The 12,726-nt window shown below is 39.0% G+C and overlaps 2 protein-coding genes across 2 annotated transcripts; both read right to left on the reverse strand.

The window, feature by feature from the left end:
- Positions 1–110: 110 nt before the first annotated feature.
- On the reverse strand, positions 111–1,055 carry LOC110288930 (olfactory receptor 10AG1-like). The gene has a single exon (XM_021155165.1). It carries the CDS (start codon positions 1,053–1,055, stop codon positions 111–113), a length of 945 nt encoding a protein of 314 aa, XP_021010824.1.
- A 1,171-nt stretch (positions 1,056–2,226) lies between these two features.
- On the reverse strand, positions 2,227–11,481 carry LOC147005876 (olfactory receptor 10AG1-like). The gene is made up of 2 exons (XM_085828328.1): positions 10,820–11,481; positions 2,227–2,230 (listed from the first exon to the last, which is right to left on the reverse strand). Exons 1-2 carry the CDS (start codon positions 11,479–11,481, stop codon positions 2,227–2,229), a joined length of 666 nt encoding a protein of 221 aa, XP_085684454.1.
- Between the last annotated feature and the right edge of the window lie 1,245 nt (positions 11,482–12,726).

Consider the following 12,726-nt stretch of genomic DNA (forward strand, 5'->3'; position numbering starts at 1 on the left):
ATTATAGAAGCATAAACTGATTATACTCCCATGAGTAGAACAAAAGCTGATGCTTTTCTTCAGGAACTGTGTTAAGAATCAATTCATCATTTGTTCCAGAGCTCCAAGCACTACTTGATACGTAACAGTTTTCTCAGTGCAGCAATCACCTCCTTGTTTCTAAGACTGTATATCAGAGGATTTAACATGGGAGTCACAATGGTGTAAAATAGAGAGAATAGTTTGTCAGTTCCTGGAGAATGGGTGGACTTTGGCCTCAAGTAGGTAATAGTAGCTGATCCAAAAAACAAAAACACCACAAGCAAGTGGGAAGAACATGTTGAGAAGGCTTTTGATCGTCCTGTGGCTGTTGGCAACTTCAGAATGGTTTCAATGATTTTGCTGTAAGATGCAAGAATCAACATAAAAGGGACCGCAGCAAATAATATAGCCACTAAATAGACAGATAGCTCATTAATTGACGTGTCTCCGCAGGCCAGCTTGAGAATGGGTGGTATGTCACAGAAGAAGTGGTTGATTTGGTTAGAATTGCAAAAATGTAGAGAAAATATCTGACAGGTTTGTCCTATCTGGACTGGGATGCCTCCAAGCCAGGAGGCTGCTGCCAGCTGAGTGCACTTTGTTGGGTTCATGACCACAGGATAGTGCAGAGGGTTACATATGGCCACATAGCGGTCATAAGACATCACAGCCAGCAGGAAGCACTCAGTAGCTCCCAATATAAGGAAGAAACACAACTGGGTGGCACAGCTGAGGACAGAAATGTTTCTCTCTTGAGCAGCAATGCTAAACAGAATCCTAGGAAGAGTGACTGATACATAACAGATTTCCAGAGAAGAAAAATTTGCCAGGAAAAAATACATGGGCTTCTGTAGTGTAGGATCAATTCTAGTTAGCACAATTATGAAACTATTTCCAACCAATATAATCAAGTAAATTATGGAGAACATCCCAAACAGAATTCCTTGTAAGTTAGGAAGGTCTGAAAATCCCAGGAGGAGAAACTCTGTCACAGTGGAAGCATTATCCTCTGCCCTGATTTCTGTGAATTTCATCTGTTAGATGATTCATAGAAAAAAGACAAGAATTTTTTTGTCCTTAGATTCATTTCATCTTGTATAAAGCAATATTAACACCGTTTTCGACATTCCCATTGCCCTTGAGGAAAAATTATATGCCTTCTATATATAGACCCAAATTTTTTTAAAGATTTGTTCTGAAAAAAGCATAAAAAACATTGTATAATATTTTCTAATACACTAAATGTTGTGTATTTTGTGGCGTTTGATTGTAGAGCCTGGTAAATAAATTTTATTATTTTAAGCCACATAGGCACTCTCTGCTTATCAATATTTTAATAATTAATCTGTTTTTCAGATTGCACATCTCTACTTATGTGTACCTAAAATGTTTGCCTTTATTGCTATTGTTTCTGTCTGTTGAAAATCTTTAGAAAGCAAAACTAATTCTCAAAGTAAGAAAGCCACTAGGATTTTCTAAAATAAAGGCATTTATTTGTATTCTAGTATTTTATGCTCACTTATATGTCATCTTCTTTAAATGAATATTTGCCTTTCCTATACTCTTATTTTAAGTAATGCATTTAACATATAAATGTACACAGGGCTTATACTTTCTGATTAAATTTATAAAATGAGGAGACAAAGGCTGAAAGTCTTGTATGATTACATCAATTCAGAAAAGTTTTAATTTGGGCAAAAATAACTAAAGCACAGGTAAATATGCTAATAATTTTATACATTTTTCATAATAACTTATGAGATTTAATTCTTAACCGATAGTTATACCTTTGACTACAGTAATTTACAGATATGTTTTAATGATGCTCATTCTTGACCATATTAAAATGTATATTTTAATGACTCTGACCTCCAACTTATTCTTATAAAACAGATAAATATGTGAATACCTGAAATAAAGGCTTGTTAAAAGAAAAATAATACCTTTAAATGAGTAAAATATCTAAACATGTGACAATGAAAAAATAAAACAATATTTGAAAGGTACAACACTACATACACGATTCTTTTCAATTATTCAATTCCCTTTCAATGGATATTTAAAAAGAAAAGACAAGTTCTAGGTATATATGATATAAGGCAAATTTAGTTTGAGCTTATTTTAAGGTAAATCTTAGTCTTACCTGTATTAATTTATAAAAGACAGTGTTAAGTAAGTTTGGGTTTTAAGGCTTAAATAATTCTTTCATCTGTAACAGGAAAACACTTTCAAGCATTTAATGTCCTATCAGAGATGCTGCTTAAGTAGGAAATTATCTTTACCCTGGGGACACATTCCTTCCCCATGCTACATTCTAATTCAAGAAATTTGTTGTTCTTCCACACAAGAAGTTAAGCAAAAAATATATGAATTAAGTGAGAAAAATAAAATAAAACGGAGGGAAACTCTTCCTTTAGCACATTCTGATTTTAATTTTCAGTTTGTTATTATTAATAAAAATTCCACTTCCACTTTCTGGCTATTGCAAATAAAGCTGCTGTGAGCATAGATAAGCAAGTGACTTTTATGTTTGAACATCTTTGGGTGTATGCCTCAAAGTATAGCTAAGTCATGAAGTGGGTCTATTCCTAATTTTTTAAGAAACCACTATATAGAAATACAAAATAGTTACACAAGATAGCCCTGCCATCAGCAATGGAGGAACATTTACTTTGCTAAACATTGAAATAAGCATCAGAAAATTTTAAACAATATGTCTGTGTGTGTGTGTGTGTGTGTGTGTGTATGGGGGAGTGATGTATGTTTATGTGTGGTTATGTTGTTTAGCTGAATATCTGGACCACTCTAACAGTAAAATAAACCAAGATTAAGAAGATAATCCTAACATAGATACAACACATATTGATGTTCTTACCCTCTTTCATACTTCCATTGTCATTGCATGTAAATGCACATTTGATATTGGTTGCTTTTATTAAAAATCACGTGTTTTTATTTAAAATTCTGTGTCAACTAATAATTTAAATTATTTTATATCTAAACAGGAAAGTTGTCAATTGTCTGTAAAACTACTTGCCAATGTTTAGTATTAATTTTCTTAGTTTTTTACACATACATACCTTTTAAAATTTTGATTAATCAATCAATCAATTAATTAATTTACATCCTCCTCCCAGTTTCCTCCTCTTTCTTTTCTCCTAGACTTTTTCTCTCATCATTCTCTTTTACACCTCTTCCCTTTCTGTTCAGGAAAGAAGAGACATTCCATGGATATCACCCAGCCTTGGGATAGTGTAATAGCTATACTTGGTTGTCGACATGATTATAACTGGAATGAACTACAATCCAGAATTATAATTCAGATTATAATTCTGTGATCTAGATCTTGAGGCTGAGAGACACAAGTTTCTGACCTGGATCTTGGCATTGAGATATTGAGGCATGAGTTTTTATTTTTTTTTCTCCTTCCATCCACTTGCCTGGATTTTTAATGACATCATTTATTTTAATAGCTGAGTAACACACCACTGTGTAAAAGTAGAACAAGTTTTTATTCATTTTTGGGTGGAGGAACATTTAGGTGGCTTCCACTTTCTGGCTATTGCAAATAAAGCTGCTGTGAGCATAGATAAGCAAGTGACTTTTATGTTTGAACATCTTTGGGTGTATGCCTCAAAGTATAGCTAAGTCATGAAGTGGGTCTATTCCTAATTTTTTAAGAAACCACTATATAGAAATACAAAATAGTTACACAAGATAGCCCTGCCATCAGCAATGGAGGAACATTTACTTTGCTAAACATTCTCACCATCATTAACTGTTCTTTAAGTTTTTGATCTTAGTCATTGTGACTGTATGTTTCTGGGACTAGCTGAGTAATAGATGGGGGGTTGGGGTTCTCCTGGGAGACTGTGGAGGGTACCATAACCAAGAGTCCTAGCAGTTGGGAATATGGAGAATGAAATGGCCCCTTCTGTAATCAGGTAGGACTTCCAGTGGAGGGAGGGGAAAATCAACCTTCCCCTAAACCTTTGATACAAAATTTGTCCAGCCTACAAGATGCAGGGATAAAGGAGTAGGGACTGAGGAAACGGTCAACCAATGACTGGCTCTAGCTGAGAGCCACACTATGGTGTTGGGCCCCATGTTGGCCCTGTTTTGGGTCTTTAGGACAAACCCAAGCCTGGCTGAGTTTTGAAACCTGTCTCAGTCACTTCCTTATTGGGGTGACTCAGCAAGGCCTGTTTGGCCCTGTTTCTAACCCTCAGTTCCTAAGTAAGAACTTTGTCCCTTGCCTTGTCAGTCACTCCATACCCTCTGTGACCTTTCCCCTCTCCTATGTCATCTTATCCCAAAAAAAAAAAAAAAAAAAAAAAAAACCACACACACACTCAGGACAACCAGAATCTTCTGCGGCAAAGCTTTATTGCTTACTTCTCAGGAAGACCCCAACCCCAGAAAATGGAGTCCCTTATATAGTGCTCAGCCATGACGTTTCAGCACCTGATGTGGCGTGACAGCTCCTGATTCGCTGCTAGCACTTCACCCCACTATTACACCCCGAGAATGGGCAGTGACTAGGAGTGAGTTCACTCTCGCACTTGTGCACAAGGCTTGTTTACTAGTTAGCCACAGTGGAGGCCAGCGCCATCTTATAATGGTGATTGCTCACTGCACGCACAGCTCTCCACATCTCCCCCTTTTTATTTTATTAAATTGAGGCTGGACTAGGTCTGTGTAATTATGCCCATCTGCTGTGGCTCCTGTCTTAGATCGTTCCTCCAATGTCACAGCCTTTCCTATCATAGGGTAACCCTATCGCCATGGGGCCCCATGTCATAGGTTGATCTGTGCATGAGGAAACTTACCTGTCCCTGGATACCGCAGTGCTATGTGACAGTAACTACTAAATGACCTAGGGCGAACTCTACAAAAGAGGCCAGCCACGAATGTCAACTAATTTTTGAGCAGAGATAGCCAGATTTTGGGGGAGGCCCCTTGCTCAATGGCTCAATGGCAACAAGTGCTTGAGCTATCACAACCTTGTCATTTGTTTGTTGGGTTCTGAGCTTGCAAACCAACCAGAGCATGAACACAAGTCCACAGCAGGTGGCAACACCAAATAAACCCACCCCCACCCATTCCTTAAAATAAGAAAATGCAGATGAAATCCAGGAGGAGAGGCCCTCTTTCAATGACAGGTCCACTCGCGTTGAGTTGATCTTTAAAACTGCCACCCTCAGGGCCTCAAGAGTCTCATCGAATCCCTTGGACCAATTTCCTGCAAGATAGAAGGAAAGCTGTCTAGACAGATTAGCTGCATAAGTAAAATTTTCATATTGGACACTGGTAATACACAGAGCTTCCAGTTTTCTTTCACAACCCAACTGGGCCATCTGGTATAGAACTCCTATCTGTTCTTCTACCAGGTCAAGGCGCTGATTCAAAATCATCAGCCCTCCCTTTAACTTGGTACTAGCAGAATTTTGGACAGTGATGGCATCAGCCAGATCTGCTGAATGCTGATTTAATTTTGTGCCTGATTGAACCTTACTAGCCATAGCGTACCCTGCAGCTGTAGCAGCAGCTGCACTGGCTGAAATTGCTATGATTACGGCAGCAGTAATGCCAAAATCTCTCTTTTGTCGAAACAGGGATAAGGTGGAGGGTGTATCCACCGGAACAGGGATCCAACGTGGGATCCGTGCCACCATGGCATGGGTGTTCTTTGTTACATCCCAACATTGAGAAATCCAACAAGAATCATTGGAACAGACTTCAAATGAATTATTTGAAAGAATAAACAAGAAAGGGGGATAAACACAGACTGGGGTAGGTGGATAATTAATCTGGTTTACCAAAGTTTTATTGAACCTAGTGATCTCTACACTGTGATTAGTATATCCATAAGAGACCTGGGAGGCAGCATGTATTCCCCAATGCTGAGCAAATCTTGAGATGCCAGTAAAAGAAGCCTTTCCAACTGCTCCTCCCTGGATAAAGATCAAAGGATTGAGTTCTGTACAACTGCCATTGACTCCACAAAGCACCCACTTGTGAAAGGGATGCATTCTAAAGTCCTGTATGAAAAGTCCCTTTTTCATAACAAATACCTTCTCTGGGTCATCTACCATGTTGGGAGAAAAGGAAAAGGTTTTACTCTGATCTGCCCAACGAGTGATAGAGGATTGACAATCAGACCAAGGCAGGATCAGCCCTTCATCTTCCAAGCTACAATGAGGGGCTATTTTTGGTTTGTGGGGACGTTCTTTGTTTGAAAAGTTAGGTGGTAGAAATGTACCATTAACCCAAATTGCCTCCTGCCAAAAGGTCCGATTTGTAAAGGTTATATCTGCGTTGGAAGTATCTTGGGTTGTGCTTACCCAACCTCCTTGGTGCTCATTAAACATCCCCAAAGTTCGAGCTGTGAGGTTGATAAATTTTCCTGGTCCATTAATTTGAAAACATAAAGAACCCTGTTCTAATAAAGAGCGATTTTCTCCTAATGGTGCTCGGGTGGAATCATAGGGTAGATATGGTAAATCTAATGTTTTATTAGTAGTAAAGAATTTTGGAAAAACTGTAGCATCATGGCGAACTGGCATTGGTTTAGGGAAAGTTGAGAGAATGCCCATCTCTGTTCGCCCCTCATACTAGGAACCTGAGACAAGTTCAGCATTGTCAGGATCAGGAGCAGTCCTCGGGAGGTCTGCATCTTCTGCACCATCCTTGATGAATATCTTGCGGGTGAGTTGTTCCGGCAGCCAAAATGGGTTGTCTTCACTCTGTGGAAAAACACAAACAGCTCCCCTGGATCTTATCAAAATAGGATCTGGGCCTTTCCACAGACCAGTTAAGACATCCTTCCATTTGACCATTTCCTTTGGTCTATCAGGGTCTGAGCTATGTCGATTAGCTGCAGAGTGACCTTGCTTGTCAAGATTCAAAAAAATTAAGTGTAAAGAGTGCCATAGATACAGCTACTCTTGGCACTGAGGGCAGAGTCTCATCAACTCCCCCTTTTTGTTTTATAAGATAAGACTTGAGTGTACGGTGGGCACGTTCCACAATGCCTTGTCCTTAAGGATTATAAGGAAGGCCAGTCAAGTGAGTGACATCCATTTGATGACAAAATTGCTGAAATTTAGTAGAGGTATATGCTGGCCCATTATTAGTTTTAAGAATTGTGGGCTTGCCCCAAGCACTCCACGCTTCTAAACAGTGCTGTATAACATGAGAGGCTTTCTCACCTGTTAAAGGTGTAGCAAACATAACACCAGAGCAGGTGTCAATGGAAACATGTAAATATTGATTTCTTCCAAAGGAGGAAATATGAGTGACATCCATTTGCCAGACCTGTAATGGTCTGATGCCTCGGGGGTTTACCCCTACATGAGGAGTAGGCAGAAATTGACAACAGTTTTGACATTGGTTGACAATGTCTCAAGCTTCTTTCCTGGTTAAAGTTAAACGGTGGAGTAATGTTTCAGCCGTCATGTAGAAGCATTTATGAAACTCCCTTGCAGCCTCTGCCTGTGATGACAGAGCAGCAGCCACGATTCTAGTAGCTTTGTCTGTCAAGTCATTTCCATGAGACATGGGGCCAGGAAGGCCAGAATGAGCCCTAACATGAGTAATGTACACAAGATGTCCTCTATGTAACAGGGCTGACTGAATTTGCTGAAAACTGTGAGCAAGCTTGCTAGAGGATCTAATTAAGCCAGCAACTTCAAGCATATTAACTGCATTGACCACATATAAGGAATCAGATACAATATTGAGCGGTCCCTGAAAAGTTTCAAGGACTTCTAGAACTACCAAACACTCTACAACCTGGGGTGATGTCCCATTATATTGTTTAGATGTTACTTGGCCATTTGCTACATATGCACCTATGCCAGATTTGGATCCATTTGTATATACTACTACCCCATCCGGAAGTGGGTATTTGGCTGTTATTACTTGAAACACTATGGCTTGGCTTAAGGCGAACTGTAAAATTGGATGTTTTGGATAATGATTATCAATTTGTCCTGAATAAGAGGCAACCAAGACTGCCCAATCGTTAGTTGTTGCTGCCAGGGTTTGAACTTAAGCAGAGGTATAAGGCACGATTAGCATATGAGGTTCTTTCCCAAAATGAGTAATGGCTGCTTTTATCCCCCTAAGTGCAAGTTGAGCAACTGCATTAGGATACCACTCAATGATTTTTGCAGGGGAGGCATTAGAATGAACCCACAATAAGGGTTCATTTTGCCAAAAGACTGCTGTTGGTAACTGTGCAGTTTTTAAAATGCACAATTCAAATGTCTTTGACTCCTCAATGCGTTGTAATTGAGCATCTTGTAAGGCCTTTTCTATCGTTTGTAAAGCTTGACATGCAGCTGGGGTAAGTGCTCTGTGGGAGGAGATGTGGGTATCTCCCTCTAATATGTCAAATAAGGGCTTTAATTCTGCTGATGGAATTTTCAAAAATGGTCTTAGCCAATTAATATCTCCTAGCAATTTTTGGAAATCATTCAAGGTATATAGTTGATCTTTGCGAATCTCTAATTTTTGAGGAACAATTTTGTCAGTATAAATGAGTGACCCTAGGAAGGCTCCCCATTCGAGCAACTTGCACCTTTTCAGAGGCCACCTGCAATCCCCATTGCCCTAACATTTTTACTAATATAGGGTATGCATCTTGCAATAATTGTGAATTTTTATGGCAAATCAGAATGTCATCCATATAAATTATCACCTGTAATGATGGAAAATGCTCTCTAACTGACTTAAGTGCCAATTGCACATACAGTTGACACATGGTGGGACTATTCGCCATCCCCTGAGGTAGGACCTTCCATTGGTATCTATGATCTGGCTCTAAATGATTAATGGCTGGGATGGTAAATGCATATCTTTGCCTATCTTGAGGGCATAAAGGTATAGAGAAAAAGCAATCTTTAATATCTATAATTATAATTATCCAATTTTTGGGTAAGGCAGAAAGCAATGGTAGCCCTCACTGAACTGGTCCAAATAGACGCATTTGTGCATTAATACCTCTAAGATCATGTAATAAGCGCCATCTGCCAGACTTTTTTCTTAATTACAAAAATAGGTGTATTCCAGGGTGAGGTAGAAGGCTCTAAATGACCCAAGCATAGCTGTTCAGAAATTAGTTTTGTGGCTGCTTCTAACATTTCAGAGGAGAGAGGCCATTGAGGAACCCATACAACTTCCTCTGTAAGCCATGGTATGGGCATGGAGCCCTCAACGGCCCCTAGAAAAAACCCATACCTTGTCTCCCATTATTACCTTTTTGAGGGATAGGGTCAAGTTTACCGTGCTCTACTTTCCCTAATCCCCTTCCTTCTTTATAGCCCATTTTCTTCATCATTTGAACAGCTTGTGGCGAGTATTCATTAGTCAAGGTCAGTCCTAGTGCCTGTAAGATGTCTCTCCCCCAGAGATTTACTGGGAGTGGTAAAACATAGAGAGTGAATCGTCCCGTTTGACCTTTAGGAGCTGTCCAGTTCAAAGAATGGGAACTAATAGTGAGAGAGGACTGATAACCTAAACCTTGCAAAGAACGTGATGACTGAGTAACAGGCCAAGTTTTTGGCCACAATTGGGAAGAAATGATACTTTTATCTGATCCTGTGTCTAAAATCCCTTTAAATTGTTTTCCTTCTATAACTAATTCTAAGAATGGCCTGGAGTCAAGAGGCATCACTAAGTAAGCAGAATCATTTCCAGTAGAACCAATCCCTCTGGTAGATCAAGGGACACCAGAGGAAGGAAAACAGCCATGTATGCTTGGCAAAATTATTAACTGAGCTATTCTATCCCCTTGTGAAATAGAAAAGACACCCTGAGGACAGGAACAGAGAACTTGAAGTTCCCCTCCATAGTCTTGATCTACGACTCCAGGGTGAACAATAAGACCTTGTAAGGTAAGGGAGGCCTGGCCCAATATTAGGCCAACACTCCCGGATGGCAGAGGCCCTTTATAGTCAGTAGGAATAGGCTCCCATTTGGGGCATTAGCATGAATCGGGTGGTGGTACAGAGGTCCAACCCAGCTGATCCTTCTGTTGCCCTGTGGACTGTGGGGTCCAACTTTTGCCTGTCGAGGTCCCATATGTTTTCGGGCCCTGAGACCTGAGGGCCCTGTACTGTTTTTTTTTGGAATGGTCTCATTATCTACTGCTTGAGGGAATCCTGGCTGCAGGGGCCTGCCTCGAATGTCCCTTACTGAACGACAATCTCTAGCCCAATGATATCCTTTCCCACACTTAGTACACAGTCCTGGTGCTCTCTTTTTGACACGGGGCTCTACAATCCATTTTTAATTGTCCCAGTTTGCCACAATTATAGCAGAGTTTGAGCTCAGCCATGTCAGAGCGTTTTTGCCCTTGTAGAATAGCAGCTGCTAAACCGGCATTAGTGAGTGGCCCTCCAAGCTCACGGCAAACCTTCAACCAGTCCTGCAGTCCCTTGCTCTTTCTAGGTGTAATAGCCTCCCTGCATTCCTGGGTAGCCTGTTCATAGATCAACTGTTCAATTAAAGGCATAGCTGTCTCTGGGTCCCCAAAAATTCTCCCTGCCGCTTCTGTCATTCTAGCCACAAAATCTGAGAATGACTCCTGGGCGCCCTGAGTGATCTTGGTCAAATGCCCATTTGCCTCTCCCTTCTTAGAAAGTGCCTTCCATGCCTTAACTGCAGCAGCTGAGATCTGAGCGTAAGCTCCCCAATGGTAATTTGTCTGGTTATTAGCGTGTTGTCCCTGACCTGTAAGCAACTCAAAAGTCCATGTTCCTTGGTACCCTTCAACATTGGCATTGGCCCTTGCCTGTGCTTGGCAGGAGTCTTGCCACAAAGCTTTCCATTCCATCCATAGGCAAATAGCTCATTCATTGACGTGTCTCCGCAGGCAAGCTTGAGAATGGGTGGTATGTCACAGAAGAAGTGGTCGATTTGGTTAGAATTGCAAAAATGTAGAGAAAATATCTGACAGGTTTGTCCTATCTGGACTGGGATGCCTCCAAGCCAGGAGGCTGCTGCCAGCTGAGTGCACTTTGTTGGGTTCATGACCAAAGGATAGTGCAGAGGGTTACATATGGCCACATAGCGGTCATAAGACATCACAGTCAGCAGGAAACACTCAGTGGCTGCCAGCATAAGGAAGAAACACAACTGGGTGGCACAGCTGAGGACAGAAATGTTTCTCTCTTGAGCAGCAATACTAAACAGAATCCTAGGGAGAGTGACTGATACATAACAGATTTCCAGAGAAGAAAAATTTGCCAGGAAAAAATACATGGGCTTCTGTAGTGCAGGATCAATACTAGTTATCACAATTATGAAACCATTTCCAACCAATATGATCAAGTAAATTATGGAGAACAACCCGAACAGAATCCCTTGTAAGTTAGGAAGGTCTGAAAATCCCAGGAGGAGAAACTCTGTCACAGTGGAAGCATTATCCTCTGCCCTGATTTCTGTGAATTTCATCTTTTGGATGATTCATAGAAAAATCACAAGAATTTCCTTGTCCTTGAATTCATTTCACCGTGTTTAAAGCAATGTTAATACACTTTTCGATGTTTCCATTGCCCTTGAGGGAAAATTATATGCCATATATATATATATATATATATATATATATATATATGTATATATATATATATATCCCCGTTTTTTTTTTAATTTGTTCTGAAAAAGCATAAAAATTATCCTATAATTTTCTAATACACTAAATGTGTATTTTGTGGAATTTTTTAGTAGCCCCTGGTAAATTAATTTTATTCTTTTAAGTCACATAGGCATTCTCTGCTTATCAATATTTTAATAATTAATTTGTTTTTCAGATTGCACACTTCTACTTACGTGTACCTAAAATGTTTGCCTTTATTGCTATTGTTTCTGTCTGTTGAAAATCTTTAGAAAGCAAAATTAATTCTCAAACTAAGGAAGCCACTAGGATTTTCTAAAATACAGGCATTTATTTGTGTTCTAGTACTTTATGCTCATTTATCTGTCATCTTCTTTAAATGAATGTTTGCCTTTCCTATACTCTTATTTTAAGTAATGCATTTAACATGTAAATGTACACAGTTCTTATACTTTCTGATTAAATTTATAAAATGAGGAGACAAAGGCTGAAAGTCTTGTATTATTACATCAATTCAGAAAAGTTTTTATTTGGGCAAAAATAACTAAATCACATATAAATATGCTAATAATTGTATAATATTTTCATAATAACTTACCAGATTTAATTCTTAACCACTAGTTATACCTTTGACTACAGTAAGTTACAGATGTGTTTTAATGATGCTCATTCTTGACCATATTAAAATGTATATTTTAATGGCTCTGACCTCCAACTTATTTTTATAAAACAGAAATTTATGTGAATATCTGAACTAAAGGCTTGCTAAAAGAAAAAATTACCTTTAAATGAGTAAAATATCTAAATATGTGATGATGAAAAAATAAAACAATATTTGAAATGTACAACATTACATATAAGATTCTTTTCAATTATTCAATTCCCTTTCAATGAATATTTAAAAAGAAAAGACAATTTCTAGATATATATGATATAAGGCAAATTTAGTTTGAGATTATGTGAAGGTAAATCTTAGTCTTACCTGTATTAATTTATAAAAGACAGTGTTAAGTAAGTTTGGGTTTTAAGGCTTAAATAATTCTTTTATCTGTAACAGGTAAACACTTTAAAGCATTTAATGGCCT

Source organism: Mus caroli, unplaced genomic scaffold, assembly GCF_978045245.1.
Source record: "Mus caroli unplaced genomic scaffold, Mus_caroli_1 scaffold_2, whole genome shotgun sequence".
Taxonomy (NCBI): Eukaryota; Metazoa; Chordata; class Mammalia; order Rodentia; family Muridae; genus Mus; species Mus caroli.

What these genes read in the sequence shown, in the direction of transcription:
- LOC110288930 (XM_021155165.1), bottom strand. Translation starts at nt 1,055, where the DNA reads ATGAAATTCACAGAAATCAGGGCAGAGGATAATGCTTCCACTGTGACA.
- LOC147005876 (XM_085828328.1), bottom strand. Translation starts at nt 11,481, where the DNA reads ATGAAATTCACAGAAATCAGGGCAGAGGATAATGCTTCCACTGTGACA.